Source organism: Lithobates pipiens, unplaced genomic scaffold (genome assembly GCF_037356315.1).
Source record: "Lithobates pipiens isolate NorthernLeopardFrog02 unplaced genomic scaffold, aLitPip1_a1.2 Scaffold_22, whole genome shotgun sequence".
NCBI classification, from domain to species: Eukaryota; Metazoa; Chordata; class Amphibia; order Anura; family Ranidae; genus Lithobates; species Lithobates pipiens.
This window is the reverse complement of record NW_027507784.1, coordinates 16,232,725-16,257,114: the sequence shown is the minus strand read 5'-3', so window position 1 is coordinate 16,257,114 and position 24,390 is coordinate 16,232,725. Positions and strand designations below refer to the sequence as shown.

Below are 24,390 nucleotides of genomic sequence, written 5' to 3'. Positions count from 1 at the left end.
TACCTATAAATGTTAGTATCCAGTTATATTTTGTACATTTAGTAATGCATCCAACTCTTTTTTAAAACAATTCTACTGATCTGGCCAGAACCAGTTCTTGGGGGAGTATATTCCAAATTTTCAGAGCTCTTCTGCACCCGTACACGCGAGCGGATTTTCCGTCGGAAAAAACTTGCATGGTTCTTCCGACGGAATTCCACTCAAGCTTGGCTTTGCATACACACGGGTCACACCAAAGTTCTCTGAAATTTCGACCGTCAAGAGCGCGGTGACGTACAACGCTACGACGAGCCGAGAAAATGAAGTTCAATGCTTCCGAGCATGCGTCAAATTGTTTCCGAGCATGCGTAGGAATTTTGCTCGATGGAATTGGTACAGGCGATCGGAATTTCCGATCGCAATTTTTTCCGACCGAAGAATTGAGAACCTGCTCTCAATCTTTTGCTGGCGGGAATTCCACCAGCAAAAGTCCGATGGAGCGTACACATGGTTGGAATTTCCGACCAAAAGCTCAAATTGGACTTTTGCTGGTGGAATTTCCGATCGTGTGTACGGGGCATTGCTGCGAAAAAGTCTTTCTATGTGTGGAAGTTAAATCTCTTTTTCTCCAGATGTAAATAGTGCTCCTTTGTCCTTTGTAATGACCTGAAAGTGAATAACTCAACACCAAGTTCGCTATATGGGCCCCTTATATATTTATACATGGAGATCATATCCCCCTTATGTATTTATACATGGTGATCATATCCCCCTTATGTATTTATACATGGAGATCATATCCCCCCTTATGTATTTATACATGTTGATCATATCCCCCCTTATGTATTTATACATGGTGATCATATCCCCCCCCCTTATGTATTTATACATGGAGATCATATCCCCCCTTATGTATTTATACATGTTGATCATATCCCCCTTATGTATTATACATGGAGATCATATCCCCCCCTTATGTATTTATACATGGAGATCATATCCTCCCTTATGTATTTATACATGGTGATCATATCCTCCCTTATGTATTTATACATGGTGATCATATCCCCCCTTATATATTTATACATGGAGATCATATCCCCCCTTATGTATTTATACATGGAGATCATATCCCCTCTTATGTATTTATACATGGAGAACATATCCCTCTTATGTATTTATACATGGAGATCATATCCCCCCTTATATATTTATACATGGAGATCATATCCCCTCTTATGTATTTTTTTTTTACATGGAGAACATATCCCTCTTATGTATTTATACATGGAGATCATATCCCCCCTTAATCTCCTCTTCTCAATAGAGAATACATTAAGCTCCTCTAATCTTTCCTCATAGCTGAGCTCCTCCATGCCTCTTATCAGTTTGGTTGCCCTTCTCTGCACTTTCTCCAGTTCCCCGATATCCTTTTTGAGAACTGGTGCCCAAAACTAAACTGGATGTTCCAGATGAGGTCTTACCAATGATATGTACAGGAATAACATTCTATGTATATCTCACATACAACTCCTCTGCATTTGTCGCCTTCCCCATGTCATAACACTGTATAATATGTTGCAGCATTTTAAGATCATATTGGAAGTGGCCATTGACTCCTTTCGAAGCAGATGGGTTGAAGACTACCTTTTTGTTCTTCTCCCACTGTACGCGTTCAATTCTTGTTGTATGAAACTTAAAACTCGAAAGAACTCTGTTCTTCATTATTAAAGATTACCTTGATGAAAAAAAAAAAGTTATTTTATTGAAAATTAGATATCTCTCTACAAAGCAAAGGGACACAAAAAGCCCTCTTCAAAAATCTTGCCTTTTATTATGGATTCCAGGTGTGCCATTTTTCTCTTGAGATTTGACTTGTGTCGTTGATCAGACTTTGCCATTTTTTCATTATGACTAAACAGGAACAGATCCCGGGCGAGCCCCCGGATACTGGGCTTGTTCTCTAAGATCCTGTTCTTCTCCAGATCACGGACTTCATTCATATCATCGATCACCACAATCACATTGTCCTTCCCTGTAGACACAAACCAAAAAGTCTTGTTAAAGGTGTTGTAAAGTTTTTTATTTTAATTTAACCACTTTCAGACCGGACCATTTTGCTGGTAAATGACCAGAGGTCTTTTTACACTTTGGCACTGCGCTGCTTTTTTGGTAATTGCGCGGTCATGCAATGTTGTACCCAAACGAAATTTGCGTCCTTTTCTTCCCACAAATAGAGCTTTCTTTTAAAGGTATTTGACTGACTCTGCGATTTTTATTTTTTGCGATATAAACGTAAAAAGACCGCAAATTTTGAAAAAAAAAGATATTTTCTAATTTTTGTTATTAGAAGAATCCAATAAACTCAATTTTAGTCATACATTTAGGCCAAAATGTATTCAGCCACATGTCTTTGGTAAAAAAAAAAGTCAATAACTGTATATTTATTGGTTTGCGCAAAAGTTGTCACATCTACAAACTAAGGTACATTTTCTGGAATTTACGCAGCTTTTAGTTTATGACTGCCTATCTCATTTCTTGAGGTGCTAAAATGGCAGGGCAGTACAAAACCCCCCCAAATGACCCCATTTTGGAAAGTAGACACCCTAAGGAAATTGATAAGAGGCATGTTGAGCCCATTGAATATTTTATTTTTTTGCCGCAAGCGATTGAATAATGACAAAAAAAAAAATTTTTTTTTTTTTTACACAAAGTTGTCACTAAATGATATATTGCTCACACATGCCATGGTTATATGTGGAATTGTACCCCAAAATACATTCTGCTGCTTCTCCTGAGTACGGGGATACCACATGTGGTCGACTTTTTGGAAGCCTAGCCGCGTACGGGGCCCCGAAAGCCAAGCACCGCCTTCAGGATTTCTAAGGGCATACATATGTCATTTTACTCCTCACTACCTATCACAGTTTTGAAGGCCATAAAATGCCAAGATGGCAAAAAACACCCACAAATGACCCCATTTTAGAAAGTAGACACCCCAAGCTATTTGCTGAGAGGCATGTTGAGTCCATGGAATATTTTATATTTTGCCACAAGTTGCGGGAAAATTACAAACTTTTATTTGTTTTTATTTTTTTTTCACAAAGTTGTCACTTAATGATATATTGCTCACGCATGCCATGGGCATATGTGAAATGACACCCCAAAATAAATTCTGCTGCTTCTCCTGAGTACGGAGATACCACATGTGTGGGATTTTTTGGGAGCCTAGCTGCGTACGGGGCCCCGAAAGCCAAGAACCGCCTTCAGGCTTTCTAAGGGCGTAAATTTTTGATTTCACGCCTCACTACCTATTACAGTTTTGAAGGCCATAAAATGCCAAGATGGCACAAAACCCCCACAAATGACCCCATTTTAGAAAGTAGACACCCCAAGCTATTTGCTGAGAGGCATGTTGAGTCCATGGAATATTTTATATTTTGCCGCAAGTTGCGGGAAAATTACAAACTTTTTTTTTTTATTTTTTTTTTCACAAAGTTGTCACTAAATGATATATTGCTCACTCATGCCATGGGCATATGTAAAATGACACCCCAAAATAAATTCTGCTGCTTCTCCTGAGTATGGGGATACCACATGTGTGGGATTTTTTGGGAGCCTAGCCGCGTACGGGGCCCCGAAATCCAAGAACCGCCTTCAGGCTTTCTAAGGGCGTACATTTTTGATTTCACGCCTCACTACCTATTACAGTTTTGAAGGCCATAAAATGCCAAGATGGCACAAAACCCCCACAAATGACCCCATTTTAGAAAGTAGACACCCCAAGCTATTTGCTGAGAGGCATGTTGAGTCCATGGAATATTTTATATTTTGCCACAAGTTGCGGGAAAATTACAAACTTTTATTTTTTTTTATTTTTTTTTCACAAAGTTGTCACTAAATGATATATTGCTCACACATGCCAGGGGCATATGTGAAATGACACCCCAAAATAAATTCTGCTGCTTCTCCTGAGTACGGGGATACCACATGTGTGGGACTTTTTGGGAGTCTAGTCGCGTACGGCACCCCGAAAACCAATCACCACCTTCAGGATTTCTAAGGGTGTAAATTTTTGATTTCACCCCTCACTACCTATCACAGTTTTGAAGGCCATAAAATGCCAAAATAGCACAAAACCCCCCAAAATGACCCCATTTTGGAAAGTAGACACCCCAAGCTATTTGCCGAGAGGCATGGTGAGTATTTTGCAGCTCTCATTTGTTTTTGAAAATGAAGAAAAAAAAAATAATGTATATTTTTTTTCTTTTTTTCAATTTTCAAAACTTTGTGACAAAAATGAAGGTCTGCAAAATACTAACCATACCTCTCGGCAAATAGCTTGGGGTGTCTCCTTTCCAAAATGGGGTCACTTGGGGGGATTTTGTGCTATCTGGGCATTCCATGGCCTCCGAAACTGTGATAGGCAGTGAGGAATGAAATCAAAAATTTACACCCTTAGAAATCCTGAAGGTGGTGCTTGGATTTTGGGGTACCGTACGCGGTTAGGCTCCCTAAAGGTCTCACACTTGTGGTATCCCCGTACTCAGGAGAAGCAACAGAATGTATTTTGGGGTGTAATTTTACATATAACCATGGCATGTTTGAGCAATATATCATTTAATGACAACTTTGTGCAAAAAAAATAAATAAATAAATAATAATGTATTTTTTCCACAACTTTTGTCAAAATATAAAATATTCCATGGACTCGACATGCCTCTCAGCAAATAGCTTGGGGTGTCTACTTTCTAAAATGGTGTCATTTGGGGAGGTTTTGAACTGTCCTGACATTTTATACACAACAATTAGAAGCTTATGTCACACATCACCCACTCTTCTAACCACTTGAAGAAAAAGCCCTTTCTGACACTTTTTGTTTACATGAAAAAATATTTTTTTTTGCAAGAAAATTACTTTGAACCCCCAAACATGAAGTGTTTTTTTAAAGCAAAAGCCCTACCGATTAAAATGGTGGGTGTTTCATTTTTTTTTTTCACATGGTATTTGCGCAGCGATTTTTCAAACGCATTTTTTGGGGAAAAACACACTTTTTTTTATTTTAATACACTAAAAATCACTATATTGCCCAAATGTTTGATGAAATAAAAAATATGATCTTAGGCCGAGTACATGGATACCAAACATGACATGCTTTAAAATTGCGCAGAAACGTGCAGCGGCGACAAACTACGTACATTTTTAAAAGCCTTTAAATGCCTTTACAGGTGACCACTTTAGATTTACGGAGGAGGTCTACTGCTAAAATTAGTACCCTCGATCTGACCTTCGTGGTGATACCTCACATGCATGGTGCAATTGCTGTTTACATATGACACCAGACCAACGCTTGCGTTCCACGTTGCGCCTTAGCAGGGGGGGACAGGGGTGTTTTTTTTTTTTTTTTTTTTTATTATTTATTTTGCTTTTTTATTTTATTTTTAAACTGTTCCTTTCATTTATATATATTTTTTTATGATTTTTATTGTTATCTCAGGGAATGTAAATATCCCCTATGATTGCAATAGGTAGTGACAGGTACTCTTTTTTAAAAAAATTAGGGTCTATCAGACCCTAGATCTCTCCTCTGTCCTCAAAGCATCTGACCACACCAAGATCAGTGTGATAAAATGCTTTCCCAATTTCCCAATGGCGCTGTTTACATCCCGCAAAATCTAAGTCATGAAATGCTCGTAGCTTCCGGTGTCTTAGGCCATAGAGATGATTGGAGCCATTCTGGTCTCTGATCAGCTCTATGGTCAGCTGGCGGAACCACCGGCTGCATTCTCAGGTTCCCTGTTGGGACAGGAGAGCCTGAGAAAACCATGGAAGATGGTGCGGGGGGGGGACATTCCCTCCCACTGCTTGTAAAAGTAGTCTAGAGGCTAATTAGCCGCTAGGATTGCTTTTACATAAAAGCTGACCGCTGGCTGAAAAGAATGATACCAAGATGATACCTAAACCTGCAGGCATCATTCTGGTATAAGCACTCAAAGTCCCGCAACATACCAGTATGTTGCTGGAACTGGTTGGGCATATATTGTAATTTTTTTTTCATGCAGCCTGTGGGCTGAACGAAAAAAAAATATTGATCGGTGGGTATGCCCACCATTAGATACCACCCTTCATCCACCCACTTTTAATGGTGGGCATACATGCACCATTTATATATGCCGAAGCATGGGGGCATCCTCCCGCAAAAGGTAGGAGCAGATCGCTCCTCCACCCCGTATGCCCCCATGCTTCGGCATATATGCTCTTTTTTAACTGTGGTGGTGAAATCACCCCCGACAGTGCTGGAGTCGCGGCTTTATGTATCATGGGAGCAAACGCTGTTGCTGTCAAGATAAATAAATCCGCGCTGCAACTGAATGGCGTACCTGCTAAGCAAATGATGGTTAACAATAAAACAAAGTAACATTACAGTATAACAGTAGGACTTACCATACATGCAAAGCAAATACAAAAAAAAAAAATAGCAAAAAATAACACATTTAACACAATCTGTGCCTAAAATATATATATGCCGAAGCATGGGGGCATCCTCCCGCATAAGGTAGGAGCAGATCGCTCCTCCACCCCGTATGCCCCCATGCTTCGGCATATATGCTCTTTTTTAACTGTGGTGGTGAAATCACCTCCGACAGCGCTGGAGTCGCGGCTTTACGTATCATGGGAGCAAACGCTGTTGCTGTCAAGATAAATAAATCCACGCTACAGCTGAATGGCGTACCTGAAAACAAAAAATGGTTAACAATAAAACATTGCAGAATAGAATACAGTACAAAGGAGCAGAACAATAGAGAGAGAATAAAGAGAGAGAACAATAAAACGACAACTATTTTTGTTTTTTTTATTTTATATTTTTTTTTTTTTTTTTTTACTTTTTTTTTTTTTTTAAACACTTTTTTATGTAACTTTAACACTTCTGTTGTAACGGTTCCAGCGGTTTGGGTCTCTCAAAATGCGATGGCATCTTGGGAGACCCTGTGAACGTGTGCCTAGCCTGTGCAATGCTGTACCCTATGCTAATACTCAACTAGTGTATGGTAGCGTTCAAAACACTCACCCTGACAAAGACCAGGATTGCCAGGACAGCGGGGACAATAAGAACGGGTGTCACGCCTAAATCCGCGCTTTCTGCAGATACAACATTTTCTTTGGGGGGCTCGTTGGGTAGGGGTACTCGGGAGGATATAAGAATAATGCCTCTCATGCAGCCGGCTTACTGCATCTGGTAGGGGAAGGTGAGGTGGAGCACTGCCTGGATACAGAAGGGCTCTGACGATATCCTCCTAGAATTTAAGGAAGGATCCAGTCCGTCCTGAAGCTTTGTGTAGTACATAAGCATTCAGTATAGCCAATTGGAATAAATAAACAGACACTTTTTTGTACCAGCGTCTGGCCTTACGGGCAACTAGATACGGCGCCAACAACTGGTCATTGAGGTCCACCCCTCCCATGTTAAGGTTATATTTGTGGACACAGAGGGGTTTCTCCACAATACCAGTCGCCGTAGAAATTTGGACCGTCGTGTCTGCATGAAGGGAGGTAAGAACGAAAACATTCTTATTATCCCTCCACTTCATAGCGAGCAAATTATTACTGCGCAAGCAGGCTCTCTCCCCCAGCCTAAGACGGGACTCTACAAGCCGCTGGGGAAAGCCCCGGCGATTAGGTCGCACGGTGCCACATGCTCCAATCTGCTGATCAAACAAGTGACTAAACAGTGGCACGCTTGTGTAATAATTGTCCACGTACAAGTGGTACCCCTTTCCGAATAAGGGTGACACCATGTCCCACACTATCTTGCCAGCGCTTCCTATGTAGTCAGGGCAGTTCTCCGGCTCTACGTGACTATCTTTACCCTCATAAACCATAAAACTATGTGTATAGCCTGTGGCCCTGTCACAGAGCTTATACATCTTGACCCCGTATCTGGAACGCTTGTTGGGGACGTATTGTTTGAATGACAAGCGACCAGAAAACTTAATCAGGGACTCATCAACGCAGACAACTTGATGGGGAGTAAACAAGTCTGCAAAACATTGGTTGAAGTGGTTTATGAGGGGCCGAATTTTGTAGAGCCGATCGTATGCAGGGTCTCCACGAGGACGACAGAGTTCATTGTCGCTGAAGTGCATGAACCGCAAAATCATCTCGTATCGTGCCCTGGACATGGAAGCAGAGAACACGCGCATATGGTGAATTGGGTCAGTGGACCAATATGACCGCAACTCACTCTTTTTGGTTAAGCCCATGTTGAGGGAGAGGCCCAGAAAGATTTTAAATTCAGAAACCGTAACTGGTTTCCATTGTCTGGCAAGGGCGGACTGGGGAATAGTGGCGATATGTTGACCAGCGTACAAATTGGTTTGGTCCACAATAGATCTATAGAGATCTTCGGTGAAAAACAGTGAGTAAAAGTCAAGTGTCGTAAAATCAACTGTTTCCACGTTAATGCCAGGTTGGCCAGTGAATGGGGGAAGTACGGGTTCTGCAGAAGATGTGGGCACCCAAATAGGATTGGCGAATTCTGCAGGAAGGGCACTATGGGTACGACGGGCCTGTCTTTGTCTTCTTCTTGGTGGCAGCGGGACACTACTTGTGCTTGCCACCTCGCCAGCTTGAACTGCACTTATGGGACTCGCCACGTCACCACGTGTTACTGCAGTGCTGGATGTACGTCCAGGGTGTACTAGGCCGCTGGTGCTTGCCAGTTCACCAGAAGGATGAGCGGCTCTAGTACGTCTCTGCTCCATACGAGTGACCTGCGGTTCCTGCACCTCAACAACAGATCACATTCGGGATTGGGCACACCTGTTCTTAACAGCAGCCTCATCTCCGTCGTCAGAGCTATCTGTCATGGAGCCGCTGTCCTCTACAGGATCACTATCTGTCATGCTCAGAAACGTGTAGGCCTCTTCACTAGTGTACCTTCGCTTTGCCATTTTGGGCTCTAAATTTAGGGGTACACTAGTGAGACTCACAGGTAAAAAAGCACCGAGCCTGTCAGCGACTGTTTCAAAACGCTACAAAAAAAACTGTTAGCGATCGCAGGGATCAAGCCTGACTCTGCGAACGCTGCAGTTATGTGTGTTGTGTTTTGTAAGTGACAGTGATCGATCGATACTGCACTTGGGTGGGCTGGGCTGGGCTTGGCGGAGGGGCTAAACGCAGGTGCTAGCAGGTATCTGGGCTGATCCCGCTAACAATGCGTTTTGGGAAACCTAAAATGCTAGCAACGCTAATATAGATCTGATCAGATACTATATTACTAAGGGAGGTGTATGCTTTGCGCGTGGGTGTTAGCGGTACTGGCACTAACCTGACGCTGGGGCGACGCAGACCTTATCTGACCCTCAAACTTATATCACCCGCCGGGTGATCAGGGGGTTAAACCTTTATTAGGTAATAAATGGCGGGTGCCCTGAAACAAAAAAAAAATAACTAACCAACCAGCGTCACCTGTAACAGTTATATGGTGATCACTGGTGAAAGGGTTAACTGGGGGGCAATCAGGGGGCTATGCGGTAGTATATGGGGGTCCCTGACGCTATAAAAAGCTGCGGCGAACCTAAATACTTACCTGCCTAACTAGCGTCACCTGTGACACTAATACAGCGATCAGAAAAATGATCGCTTATTAGTGACACTGGCGACGGGGGGTGATCACGGGGTTAAACCTTTATTGGGGGGGTAAGGGGGCACCCTAGAGCTAAAGGGGGCTAACCCTAACTGCCCTAACAGTTATTACAGTCACAAATGACACCAATGCAAAAAAATGTAATTGGTGTCACTGTGACTGGGGGGGGCAGGGGTGATTGGGGGGTGATTGGGGGGTGATGGGGGGGGGGTGAAAAGTGTGCCTGGCGTGTTCTACTGTAAGTGTAGTGTTGGGTGCAACTCACCGATCCTCTCTCCTTCGTGCCGGAACGAAAAAGACCGACACGAGGAGAGATTACATCACTTCCTCTCCTGTGTTTACATTACAGGAGAGGAAGTGATGTCACCGAACATTTCTATTCGTCGGGAGCGATCGCGAGGGGGTGGCCATGAATGAATGGCCGCCCGCTCATCCCGAATCGCTCCCGAACGAATACCGACCGCCGCAGGCACCGGGCGGGGGCCCGATCGGGCCCCCGACCCGCGGGAAGGCAGGGACGTACATGTACGCCCTTATGCCTGCCCGTGCCATGCTGTCGACTTACATCATCGTGCGGCGGTCGAGAAGTGGTTAAACAGGGGCAGAAAAATTGGGCCTTAGGCACTGGTGCTGGTGCCACAACACTGCAACCTCTCCCATATACTCTAGTTTTATTGCAGGAATTAGCCCTGCTGCAAAGCATTGCATCAAAAATAAATTGTACTTAAACGCCCCTGTTAAACAGGGGCAGAAAAATTGGGCCTTAGGCACTGGTGCTGGTGCCACCACACTGCAACCTCTCCCATATACTCTAGTTTTATTGCAGGAATTAGCCCTGCTGCAAAGCATTGCATCAAAAATTGTACTTAAACGCCCCTGTTAAACAGGGGCAGAAAAATTGGGCCTTGGGCACTGGTGCTGGTGCCACAACACTGCAACCTCTCCCATATACTCTAGTTTTATTGCAGGAATTAGCCCTGCTGCAAAGCATTGCATCAAAAATAAATTGTACTTAAACGCCCCTGTTAAACAGGGGCAGAAAAATTGGGCCTTAGGCACTGGTGCTGGTGCCACCACACTGCAACCTCTCCCATATACTCTAGTTTTATTGCAGGAATTAGCCCTGCTGCAAAGCATTGCATCAAAAATTGTACTTAAACACCCCTGTTAAACAGGGGCAGAAAAATTGGGCTAATGGCATCACCCAGAACCAGAAATGTTCTTCCAACATATCAGCGGAGGAGGAAGAGGATAGACAATCAACATAACAGGACAGTCACTCAGCATAGGCAGTCTTGAAGGGATGTGATATTTCCAAAAAAATTATTCGGTTACATCAGCTTCAGGTGCTTGGTAGCTGTGGGTGATCCAAGACTGATTCAACTTGATGAAGGTCAGTCGATCAACTGATTCGGTGGACAGGCGCACCCTGTGATCGGTAACAAAGCCACCAGCAGCACTGAAGGTGCGTTCCGAAAGAACGCTGGATGCAGGACAGGCCAGTAGCTCAATTGCATACTGTGCAAGCTCTGGCCAGTGATCCATCCTCAAGACCCAGTAAGCCAGAGGATTTTCGGTGGGAAAGGTGTCCAAGTCTGACCTTGCCCCTAGGTATTCCTGCACCATGTAAATCAGACGCTGGCAATGGTTGCTGGAACCGATCATACCTTGGGGCTGCGGACTAAAAAATTGTCTGAAAGCATCAGTCAGACGGCCACCTTCTCCACCGCTCCTTCTGACCGATGCCTCAGCAACACGTTGTCCAGGACCAGGAGTTTGTAACCTCCCAGTCTCTGGGAACGCGTTGCACAGACCTTTCTGCAAGGCCTCCCGGAGATGTCTCATCCTCTGCTCCCTCTGCGATGGCAAGATAAGGTCGGCAACCTTACCCTTGTACCGTGGATCAAGGAGAGTGGCCAGCCAGTAATGGTCCCTCTCCTTGATCCGAAGAATACGAGGATCCTTCCGCAGGCTTTGCAGGATCAGGGAGGCCATGCAGCGTAGGTTAGCTGAGGCATTCGGTCCGGAGTCCTCTGGGTCACTAAGGGCAACATGATCCACAGCTACCTCCTCCCAGCCACGTACAAGTCCACGTGTTTCTTGGGACTGTAAATCATCCCTACAAGACTGCTGCTGCTGATGCTGAGTGCCAGCCTCCACCTCCATGCTGACACAATCATCCTCCTCCTCCTATTCCTCCTCCTCATCCTCTTCCTGTGTGATGGGTGGCACAGCAGGAACACTGTCTGGATAAAGGGGGCCTTGAGAGGCAAGGAAGTCCTCCTCTTCCTGGCTCTGTTCTGCCTCAAGTGCCCTGTCCATTATTCCACGCAGCGTATGCTCCAAGAGGTGGACAAGAGGTACAGTGTCACTGATGCATGCACTGTCACTGCTCACCATCCTTGTGGCCTCCTCAAACGGTGACAGGACAGTGCATGCATCCCTGATCATGCCCCACTGGCGTGGTGAGAAAAAAACGAGCTCCCCTGACCCTGTCCTGGTGTCGTAGTCGCACAGGTACTCATTGATGGCCCTCTGCTGCGTGTGCAGCCGCTGCAGCATGGCCAACGTTGAGTTCCACCTGGTGGGCATGTCACATATAAGGCGGTTCTTGGGCAGGTTCAACTCCTTTTGGAGCTAAGCCAGCCGAGCACAGGCATTAAATGATCGGCGGAAATGCACACAGACTTTCCTGGCCTGCTTCAGTCCATCCTGTAAGCCGGGGTACCTGCCCAAGAACCGCTGCACCACCAGGTTAAGGACGTGAGCTACACAGGGCACATGGGTCAGTTGTCCCTGTCGGAGGGCGGAGAGGAGGTTGGTGCCATTGTCACAAACCACCATTCCAGGCTTAAGCTGGCGTGGCGTCAACCACCTCTCGGCCTGCCCCTGCAGAGCTGACAAAACATCTGCCCCAGTGTGGCTCCTGTCCCCCAAACAAACCAGCGCAAGCATGGCATGGCATCGTTTTTCCTGCGTATTTGCGTAGCCCCTGGAACGCCTACGGAGCACCGCTGGTTCTGAAGACAGAGCACTGGAAGAGGCCATGGAGGAAGAAGAAGAGGAGGGGGTGGAGGAGAGAGGTGTGTCACAACCAATAGTAGCATTTTGGAGGCGTGGTGGCAGAACAACCTCCAACACTACTGCACCTTGTCCTGCATCCTTCCCAGCTGCCAGAAGAGTGACCCAATGGGCCGTGAAAGACAGGTAACATCCCTGTCCATGCCTGCTGGACCATGAGTCAGAGGTAATATGCACCTTACCGCTGACCACCCTGTCCAGCGAGGCAAGGACATTGCCTTCCACATGCCGGGAGAGAGCCGGAATCGCCTTCTGTGAGAAAAAGTGGCGTTTGGGGACCTGCCACTGAGGAACCGCACATTGTACAAACTCACGGAAGGGGACCGAGTCTACCAACTGAAAAGGCAGCAGTTGAAGTGCTAGCAATTTAGCCAAGCTAGCATTCAACTGCTGGGCATGTGGATGGCTGGGAGTGAACTTCTTTCGCCGGTCCAGCAGCTGGGGCAGGGACATTTGCCTGCTATAATCTGACGTGGGTGTACTGCTAGCAGAGTGCCCGCAAGAACTTGGCTGTGACACACCTAATTCTACACCTTCATTCCTCTCAGAGCAGGTTTCAGAGAGGACTGAAGGTCTAGTGAGGTTGGAGATGCCAGCTGATGAGGAGCAAGGAGAGGTCCGCTTTGTTCTTTGGTGTGGGTCTTTGAGGTACGCTTGCCAACGAGCTGCATGGCAGGTCAACATATGTCTGGTCAAGCATGTAGTGCCCAAGCGGCTGATGTTTTGGCCACGCGAGATATGCTTGAGACATATGTTGCAAATAGCAGCGGTGCGATCTGATGCACTCGTCTCAAAAAAGGCCCACACCAAAGAACTTTTAGAATAACGCGCAGAGGCAGCGCCCTGCACAGGCGGAGCTCTGTGGTGTGATCCAGTCGGTGTGCTGCCCCTAAGCTGGCCCCCGGAGGGCATCCTGCCTCGTTGGACATGTGCCTCCTCCTCCTCCTCCTCTCTCCTTCCAGGCACCCACGTGGAGTCAGTGCCCTCATCATCCCCTCCCTCTTCATCGCTGGAACAAACCTGGCAGTATGCTGCAGCTTGTGGAACATGACTGCCAGATTGCTGTCCTTCTTGAGCATCCCCTCTCTCTGCGCTCACGCTACTGCCTTCCTCTAGCTGAGTGTCATCATCAGAGCCTACAAAACACTGGGCATCCTCCTGGGCATCCTCCTGGAGCATGTACCCAACACTGTGCTCAAAGAGTTCAGGAGACTCCTCAGGAGGACGTGGTGGGTCTAGGGAAGGAGTCACTGATGATGGCATTGAGAGGAGGGAAGACGATGCGTTGGCAGCTGCTTTGCTAGTACCCTGAGACTGGGTGACAGAGGATGAGGAGGATGAAGAGGGCTCGGTCATCCACTCTACCAAGTCGTTGGCATGTTGGCATGTTGCGGCTCAACATGTCCAGCTGCCAAAAAGAAGGACAAGCATGTCCCATGGCCACGTGCTGATGACGATGCACCGCGTCCACGACCAGCACTGTTGTCTCTAGACACAGAGCCTGCTTGCCCTCTTTTATTGGCTCGCGCCTGTCTGCCTCTCCTTGTTGGCCTTCCAGACATGGTAATGGCCTGAAGGGAGTTGGGTAAAACAGCAGTTGGGTAGTGTATATTGTGCTGGAGGCACACAACACCCACTAACTCTTGCAGATGCCTTTATTATAGAACACCAGCAATAAAGGGTAGATAAAGGGGTATACTGTACTGGAGGCACACAACACCCACTAAGCCCATTGCAGTGCATTGTGGGCCGTGAGCGGCCCACGAATTTGGCACGAACGGCCCATAACGTTCAGAATTTGCCGAACGGGCGAACAGCCAATGTTCGAGTCGAACGTATGTTTGACTCGAACACGAAGCTCATCCCTACTCTCTATATTCTCACAGGTCCTCAAGGGTAGGTTCCCCTTCATCGCCAAACACAAAACGATCTGTAAGGCTCTCCCACAGCAATCCAGGGCCTCCAAAGTCATATCCCTCAGGAGAGCATTCTGTTGTCTCCCCTAAATACCCTTCTGCGTGCCATTGCAGAGCCCGATAATGATTGTCCAGCTCTATCTCCTGCTGGATCAGTCTGTCCAAATCAGTCACCCATTGCTCCTGGGGCCGCTCCCCAGGAATGGCATTTGCAATGCCCGTTGGTCACTGGCCCGTTGCTCTTGGGTTGGAAAGCACTTGCCCTGTTTTATACCAGCAAGCTGGAGGGCTCCAATCCAGACCTCCACCCGAATCTGCTGCCTGTGCTCCAGGTATTCACCCTCAGACACAGTCCTTGTGTATGCTGAAAGGACAATCTGCAGCAGCCCCGGGAACTCTGATGCCAGGTCCATATCTCTGCTGGGGTGACCGAAGTCTTCTATCCTGATCTTGGATCCCAGTGGAGGTTTGGATGTCCTAGACTGCAGGAAGCAACCCACTGCTTGCCACCAATGTGACGGAACATCCCCCAAACTCCGCTTGAGTGCTTCCATCAGTATACCGCTTCCTAAGTCCTGGAACACAAGTCCAATGGATCTGGCTATAGGAACCCCCAAGAACTAGACAACACCAGTCTTGGAGTACATCAGGAATGGACTTTATTTGAGATCTCACACAAAATATATACAGCGGGGTTACTAAAACCTAACCTAATTAGCATGAGCTAATTATCTAATCAACACTGGACTCCTTCATTCAATTGCAGGTTAATTAGCACAAACAACAAAGCAACATTTGGTGAAATACTCTTTAGAATCTGTGGTCAAAAAGATACATAAAAAAATGACACTGTATCTATACTTTACATCGACTCACAGGGATCTATCATACCATGATATCCGTATAAAGTACTCCAGTGCATATATACGTGCAAAACAATTCATCAATAAAGTGCTCTAAGCAGTATAAAATACTACCCCAAATATACAAAAAAGTGCTCTAGGTGCTACAGGGTGATGAACAAACGATCCTCCTGATTATTTGCATATATCTTGGTAAGGTGCCTTTATACATAAAAAAACGCCACAATACCAGTCAGAGCAAAATCATTAATATTATTAAAAACTGCTGTTTCCTGCAATCAACTGAACTCCAGTTGTTTATGTTATACAACAGTTTCTTTAAAACATCATAACATCATACGTTGGTCTCTTGATCACTATGCATATTTTCCTTCCGATTTAACTGCAGATCATTCCAACATATGCAGACATGCAAAGGAAAAAAGAGAGAACCCACAATCGTGCATTACTACAAACAGTGTGTTGCTACACTGTGCTAAGTGATCCTACTCCCAAAACCAATAGTATAAACAAGCCTCTGATAGAGCGTCAGGTTTGTACTCCTCCTCACAGCCTCCCTGCAGACCGAAAGGCTCCCGACGCGTTGTGTCACAGATCACTTGACCTTCTCAAGGGACTGAAGGCAAGAGGCTTGCATTCAGTCCCCTTCCATGGAACTTTAAAGGCTACACACACTTAGGTAATATGAAAAAAAAATGTCAGAATGGTAAGAAGTGGAAAATAAAATTTGTGTTAGCCATAAAATACAGGGTATAGACAGTCCCACCAAGCAAGGAAATGTACATACCATGCAAATGATTCCAACAACAAAACGAAAAGGTGAGACAACTGTAGGGGGGAATCAACAAAATGAAGAGCAGTAGAATCATAGAACACAATGAGTTCCAGGGGTTGGTATCTGCCTAATATATAGCAAAAAAACAATATGTAATATATCCAGGGATAGCATCCACATTTAGTATAGACAGCAAAAGGCTCATCATGTCCAGCGATAAGGACACATAGCCAGAATATATGAATATATGTTTGGAGATTTGAAAGGACCTGAGTGAGCAAATAGTGCGTAATATAGATATATATATTTACCAATGTTCGATATCAAATGGAGGTAGGTGATCAGAGCTTTCAATAAAGCTCCTAATTAGTCAGTGACATAGGGATATCCAAGTGTCATGTGTGTGCATCATCCCTGTGAGGGACAAGATGACAGTTCAGAAAGCATAAAGCCAAACAGACACCATAAGCCGTCACTAGGGATGAGCCCGGTGTTCGAATCGAACATCGGCCGTTCGTCGAAAAACAGAACTTTGTGGGCCGTTCGCATCAAATTCGTGTGATACGAACGGCCCACAATGCACTGCTCCAGTTGCAGTGCATTGCTGGCTGATGATTGGCCAAGCATGCACTGTGACTCCCGCATGCTTGGCCAATCACAGCGCCGGCAGCGAGGAGAGCCATAATTGGCCACAGGTTGGATGCCATTTTTCTCAAAGATTTTCCTCCATATTGCCAGGACAAGACATTACTTAATAATTACTTAATTAATGCTTTAATAGCCGCAAGCAGTTTTAAATAGCTTTTTTTCCTTTACAAATGTCATTTTGTGCAGGGACTGTTCTAAACATGGGAAGCCACTTCACAGGCATACTATAGACACCCCACAGGTACAATATTTAAAGTAATATTTCACTTTTTTTTTCACTTTATGCATCATTAAAATCACTGCTCCAGAAAAAACGTCAGTTTTTAAAACTTCTTTTTGCATTGATACATGTCCCCTGGGGCAGGTCCGGGTCCCCAAACCCTTTTTAGGAAAATAACATGCACATTGGCCGTTATAATTAGCACTTTACATTTCAAACGTTCGCATCCATTGTAATTAATAGGGTTCTAACGTTCGTGCGAACTTTCGGTCCGTTCTCAGGTTATGATGCGAACCGAACGGGGGGGGGGGGGGTGTTCAGCTCATCCCTAGCCGTCACCCTGAAATTGTGTTTGTGGGTCCCAAACCTGGCGTCTCCTTGCTCTGCAGTACTTGTTGGACTGTCAGAGCCCCGTCCTATTTGTATTTGACACCCATCTAAGCCCCATTTTTCGCAGTTGCTTCACCATTTATTTTTTTTGTTGTTGGAATCATTTGCATGGTATGTACATTTCCCTGCTTGGTAGGACTGTCTACCCTGTATTTTATGGCTAACATGAATATTGTTTTCCACTTCTTACCATTCTGAAATGTCATTTTTTTATCTTTTATAGTTAAAAACAAATTGTGACTATAATTACTCCTATCATATTCCCTGATGAAGGTGTTTAACCAGAAATGTGTTGGGTAACTGGGATTACTATATACCGGAGAGTATTACTATAGTGTCATATTGTTTATGCAAATTATTATCTTTTTTTTCTCTTGTTTTCTGTATGTATTCTTCATATAACATTGATTTCTTTTTAATCATCGATAATTTGCATGATCAAACTTTTTTTATATAAACTGAATAAAATAGATTTTTTTTTTCGTATTACCTAAGTGTGTGTTGCTTTTAAAGTGCTATGGAAGAGGGGGGGTTTCTTTTTCTCAATAGATCCCCCTTTAGAGCAGGCCAGGCCAGGGTCCCCCATATAGATCCCCCTTTAGTTATTGCAGTAATCCTTTGCTGTGCTATGGACACATACAGGCTAGAGGACAAGCTGCGTCCAGTTTGTGTGCAGTCAAAAAACTGTCTAGGAATTACTTAGTTATGCAATACTATAATCAAACTAATTTTATATAATGTATTTAACCACTAATGGCCATTTTATGTTTTACTATATTAAAATATAATATTTTTATAAATTTATGCTGCTGCATTATTTTGTTAAAAAAAATGTTATATAGTATACAAAAAGTTATAGAATCTACAAACTATGCTTGATACTGTATACAAGCAGAGTACAAAAAAAACCCCAACAAAATGGCCCATTTTTGGAAAGCAGACACTCAATCGTATTTAGAAAAAGGCATGGTGAATTTTTTGAAGTTGTAATTTTTCATCACATTTTTTTGAACAATAAATAAAGTAAATAAAAGTTAATAATTTTTCACAAAGTTAAAGCGGGGTTCCACCCTAAAGTGGAACTTCCGCTGATCGGAACCCTCCCCCCTCCGGTGTCACAATTGGCACCTTACAGGGGGGAGGGGGGTGGAGATACCTGTCAAAGACAGGTATTTACACCCACTTCCGGGCATAGACTCCCGTGGAAGTCTACGCCATTTCCTGTCCTGCCGCGCTGTCTGCTGGGACACACACGGGTCCCAGTGACAGCGCGGACAATTCCTATTGCGCTGCGCGACTCGCGCATGCGCAGTAGGGAACCGGGAAATGAAGCCGATTCGCTTCACTTCCTGATTCCCTCACCTAGAATGGTGACTACAGCAGCCGAGAGCTGAGCAATCGATCGGCCTCGGCTGCCGGCATCGCTGGAACCCGGGACAGGTGAGTGTCCATTTATTAAAAGTCAGCAGCTGTACTATTTATAGCTGCTGGCTTTTAATATTATTTTTTTAGGTGGAATCCCTCTTTAACAAGTTATTAATAACACACAGCATAGGCATGCTTAAATTACACCTCAAAACACGTTTCTCGCTATATGTATAGAAGAGCCCAAAATCCAGGGAGCACCTTCAGGCTTTCAAAGGGCATAAATAATGTATCTGATTTGCTGAATACCTATCCCACTTCTTGAGCCCCCAAAGTGCCAGGACAGGAAAAACACCCACAAAATGACCATTCACTATTTTAGTTAGAGGCAAGGTAAATCTTTTGAAGATCCAAGGGCAAAAAGAATAAACAGACAAGGCATAAAGCAATATATCCAATCTACTTATACCAGTATGGTCCTGTCACTACAGCCTAAAAGCATAAATGGAAAAAATATATTTTCCCCAGGGGGGGGGGGGGGGGGAGGTAAAGAAAGGCTGCCAATTGACAGAGAGGACAGGATGCTATGGTCAAAAAAAGTGTAATACTGTATTTTATAGATTAACAAAGGTTGTAACATCTAAAATAATGGTAAAAAATTTGTGTGACCTGTCTCAGCCTAAAATAGAACATCAGCATTAGTGATGGACGAACTTCCGACGGGATGTTCCACGAACGCGGCCGATAGTTCGCGAACCGTAATGTTCGTGGTGGGCCCCATTGACTTCAATGGGAGGCGAACTTTGCAAACCTACAGGTCAAATTTGCAGCCACAAAATAATTACCAGCTGTGCAAACATAGTCCCACCACATGGCCAATGACATAACACATGTATGAGGTGAATCTGGGATCGACAACTACAAGCATTCTTTTTTTTTTTTTTTTTTTGAGTTTCAAAAACCATTTATTAAATCTTTAGAACATAACATCCATCCGATAATGACAAAAAATGCAGAGGGTGAAGTTGGTACAAAACATGTGTCAACAGACTCTGAACGTCAAAGCAGGTATGACAAAATACTGTTAGATGAGGAGAATATAAAGTAACTTAGGAGAAATACAACAAAAACAAAACAAAAACAAAGGGGTCCCGGGTAATAAAATAGACTTCCGTGTAAATGGCGGTCCACTGGGAGAAATCAGCTCGCTCTGCTAACAGGTCTTAGATGGAGGAAGTATACACTAAGACGTGGGGGTCCCCATTTTCCAGGTCCACCAGGATCAAACCCAGTCCAGGCCCCCTCACCCCATAGGGATCTTGCTGTGAGGGGGCTGACCGAGGAGTTCCCGAAGGACCCGCGAGGCTAGCCCAGGAGGGTCCGCTGTCCTGAATCCCAAACCTGTAAAATGCTAGAACCGCTATGAGAAGTTGCATTTAACATAGAAAAGTTGTCATAAAATGGGCAGAAGGAGGACAGACCCTCCCGCCCAAACTCGGGGTGGGAGCCCAAAGCAAAGGCCTGCATAGAAAAAAATAAAACACATGTATAATAACAGGGAATAAAACAAAAAACCTAAACGGTTGGAATGACCAACTGTCATACAGTTCGCTCCAGATCAAAAGGTGGGTCAAGGCGACCCAGCAACAATGTAAAGAGTGATAGAGGAAGTCAGAAAAGGAGAGTGAAAGAAGAGGAAGGAGAGAAGGGACAAGGAGGGTGAGGAGGAAGGGAAGGGTAGGAACCCTCGCAGAAGAACCTGGTTATAGAGGGATTGGGGGGAGGGACCTTGAAAAACTTCAGGGCATTAGGGATATTCCAACATGTGCAGCCCAAGGTTCCCATATAAGTCTAAATTTCTCAGCTGAGTCCAGTATCTTACTGGCTACTTTTTCTTGTGCCATTATCCAGGATATTTTTTGTTTGGCCTGGGAAAAGGAAACTGAAGGAGATTTCCACGAGTGTGCCAGCGTAAGCTTGGCTCCCAAAAGGATAAAGTGGATTAGAGAGTATGTCTGTTTAGGAACATTGGGGATGCGAGAGTTGAGAAGGGCAGTGGTGGGGTACTGTTTAATTGTGTGACCCGTGGATTTGCGGATGAGTCTAAAGATTTTGTTCCAGTAACCCCTGATTTTGGGGCATTCCCAAAACGTATCAAGGAGAGGGCCCTGCAGGCCGCACCCTCTGAAACAGAGTGGAGAAGACTGGGGAAAGAACTTAGTGAGCCTGGTGGGGGCCAGGTACCATCGAGACATGACCTTAAGATCTGCTTCCACAAGGGCGTTATTAAGAATGCCCCTGTAGGAGCGAGCGAAATTTAGGTGCCAGGTATCCAGATCCCATTCGAACTGGAGGTCTCACTCCCACTTCACCATGTAGTTCGCTTTTCCCTGGGGATCAGCTAACGCAGAATAGATAAGGAAAATTCCCCCCCTGACCCCCATGGCTGAGGAGCACCAGAGCTCGTATGGAGTTACCGACAGAGATTTGTCATGGCTCTTCCAAATCCCCTGCAGATAATGTAAAAGTTGATGGTAGCGAAAAGATTCTGAGGGTGGCATGTCCAATTTGGAGATGCAGTGTTTAAGAGATAAGGGACCATTGCAATTGAAGAAATGTCCTATTCTATAGAGGCCCTTATCTAGCCACCACTGGAAAACCTTGATATTGAGACCAGGGGGGAAGTGGGGGTTGTGGAAGATATGTGCGAGGGGGTGCCAGGGCGAAATCAGGGAGTGTTTTTTGTGAAGAGTGTCACACAGGGCTAGTGTGTGCGACAAGGTTGGTGAAAGGATTGGGGGCCTTTCTTTTTGCGGTCTCCAGGCAAGAAAGTCAAGGGTATGATTCGGAGTAGCTTGTCTTTCTAAGTCTACCCAGTCGGGTTTTGGGCCTTTAGAGTATATGGCCGAAAATTTACAAAGTTGGGCAGCCTGAAAGTACCACCATAAGTTAGGTAGACTCAGGCCCCCTTTTTTCCTAGATCTGTAAAGAACCGACTTAGAGAGGCGGTGGCCTTCCCCCCGCCCCCCCCAGATAAATCGGATAATTGCTGACTGGAATTTGTCGAGTATGCGTTTTGGAATGGGTATGGGAAGGGACCGGAAGAGATATAAGATCCTGGGGAGCAAGGTCATCTTAATTGCATTTACCCGTTCCAGCCATGACATTTTATAGAGCGACCATTGCTCAAGATCTTCTGATAACTTCTTAAATAAGGGAGAGTAGTTATGGCGATATAAAAGATCGATCTTGGGGGTGAGGTGAATACCTAAGTAAGGGAGAGAGGAGGAGCTCCAAGAGAAAGGGCAGTGAGCTTTAATTCTATCTATTAGTTCTTGAGGGGTAGATATGTTAAGGGTGGTAGACTTGGACATGTTTACCTGAAGTCCTGAAATTGCACCAAATTTTTGAAGGAGTAGGAGAATATTAGGAGTGGAGATGAGTGGGGAGGTAATGAACAGCAACACGTCATCCGCAAAGAGTGCACATTTATGGGTTTTTTGACCACATTGTACTCCATGAATATCTGGGTGTTGTCTGATAGCTAAGGCTAGTGTTTCGATCACTATGGCAAAAAGAATGGGGGAGAGGGGGCAACCTTGCCTGGTGCCCTTGAGGATTGGGAATTGGTCAGAGAGGTGACCCTGCAATTTAACTTGGGCTTTTGGGGAAGAATAGAGGGATGAAAGAGTTGTGAGAAATTTCGGACCAAAGCCCCATTTTTGAAGAGTGGTGAAGAGGTACGGCCAAGTGACCGTGTCAAAGGCCTTTTGGAGATCTATGGAGAGAATAAATCCAGATTGGGGGGGGGGGGTCCCATCCCAGGAGGATTGCATGAGGGAAATGAGGTCGATAGCTCTCCTAATCTGGTCCGGCCCCTGTCTCCCCGGGATAAAACCCACCTGGTCCTTGTTTATATATTTTCCAATAAACGAGGCCATCCTGTTCGCTAAAATTTTTGTCATGATTTTTAGATCATTATTAATTAAAGATATTGGCCTGTAGTTGCCTACTTCGCTGGGGTCTTTGCCCGGTTTGGGGATGACCGAAATGAATGCAAGCTTGGCCGCCGGCTCCAATTGGGAGCCCTCCCGGAGGGAGTTGAAGAGCCGGACCAGATAAGGCGAGAGGACCTCAGAGAAGGTTTTATAGTAACGTGACGAAAATCCATCCGGGCCTGGGGCGGAGTCAGTCTTGAGGCTCTTGATGACGTCCTGGACTTCCTCGATCTGGAAGGGGGAGTCCATTGCGTCACGGTGAGAATTTGTAAGTTTGAGAATTGCTACCTCATCTAAAAATGCGTTAATGGAATCAGGATCGGTTGGGGTGGAATGGGAGTATAGATTCGAATAAAAGGTATGGAAGGCCTCTAGAATTTTATGGGGGATCTGAGTAAGGTTGCCCACTCTGGATTTTATCTTAGGTAAAGAGTATACTCTTATTTTAGGGGAGAGTCTTGCTGCCAGCTGCGGGCCAATTTTACCAGCCTGTAGATAGAACCTGCCGCTTAGCCAGCTTAAATGTTTGTTTGCATTGGACGTGAGGGTTAAATTGAGGGCGACCCGGGCGGAATCCAGATTAGCTAGAGTTTCAGAGGTAGGGTTACTTTTGTGGGTTTTACTACAAGACTTAAATTCGCTCTCAAGTTTTTCCACATCTATCTTCCTTTCCCGTTTTAGTTTGGACGCTAGTTGAATTATTTTCCCCCTCAGGACTGCCTTATGTGCTCCCCATAGATTGCTTGGGGAAAGGTCCCCAGTATCATTGAGACTGAAGAATTCCAGAATGTCTCTTTCCAGCATGGTGCAATGGACTGGATTGGAAAGAAGGGTTTTACTAAGGCGCCACTGAGGGGGGCCGGGAGGGGATAGGGAGCTAGTTATGCGCAAGGTCACTAGAGAGTGGTCTGACCATGGAACTTCGTGAATATCAGCAGGAGTCGCAGTGCGTATCTCAGAGTTGGGAATAAAGATATGATCAATCCTGGCGTACGTTTTGTGTGGCGCAGAGTAGTGCGTGTAGTCTTTGGCCGTAGGGTTTAATTCTCTCCAAGAGTCAATCAGACCTCTGTCATGGAGAAGTCGAGCGATTCGCGAACTCTGTTTAGGGGGTCTTTTCGGTTTGGCTTTGTCTAGATTAGTTTTGTCAAGCATGAGGTCGAACGAGATGTTGGAGTCACCTCCCATTATAATTCTCCCTTCCAAGTGTGGGGCAAGGGTGGAAAGCATGGAGGCAAAGAAGTGTGTTTGGCCCTGCTTGGGGGCGTAATAAGAGATGATGGAATACATAACTCCCGCAATATGACCTTTAACTAATAAGTATCTACCTTCGGTATCTTTGATCGTGTGGGAATGTAGGAATGGAATTTGTTTCGCTAGTAAGATGGCAACCCCCCTTTGTTTGGGGCCGGCATTAGCCAGGTAAAATGTTGGGAAGCCACTGTGAAGAAAGGAAGGGGTATAGCTAGCTGGGAAGTGGGTCTCCTGGAGGAGCACAATATCAAGGCT

General features: G+C 45.2%; 1 protein-coding gene across 1 annotated transcript in view; it reads right to left on the bottom strand.

Moving 5' to 3' along the window:
* Window positions 1-1,626: 1,626 nt before the first annotated feature.
* Window positions 1,627-24,390, bottom strand: part of LOC143923342 (kinesin-like protein KIF13A) — a 511,776-nt gene continuing 489,012 nt past the window's right edge. Inside the window, exons 7-8 of the mRNA XM_077446954.1 lie at window positions 1,808-2,014; window positions 1,627-1,717 (exon numbers count right to left, since the gene is read on the bottom strand). Of these exons, the coding sequence (XP_077303080.1) occupies window positions 1,707-1,717; window positions 1,808-2,014 (218 nt within the window). The 3' untranslated portion in view covers window positions 1,627-1,706. The remainder of the gene's footprint in view (window positions 1,718-1,807; window positions 2,015-24,390) is intronic.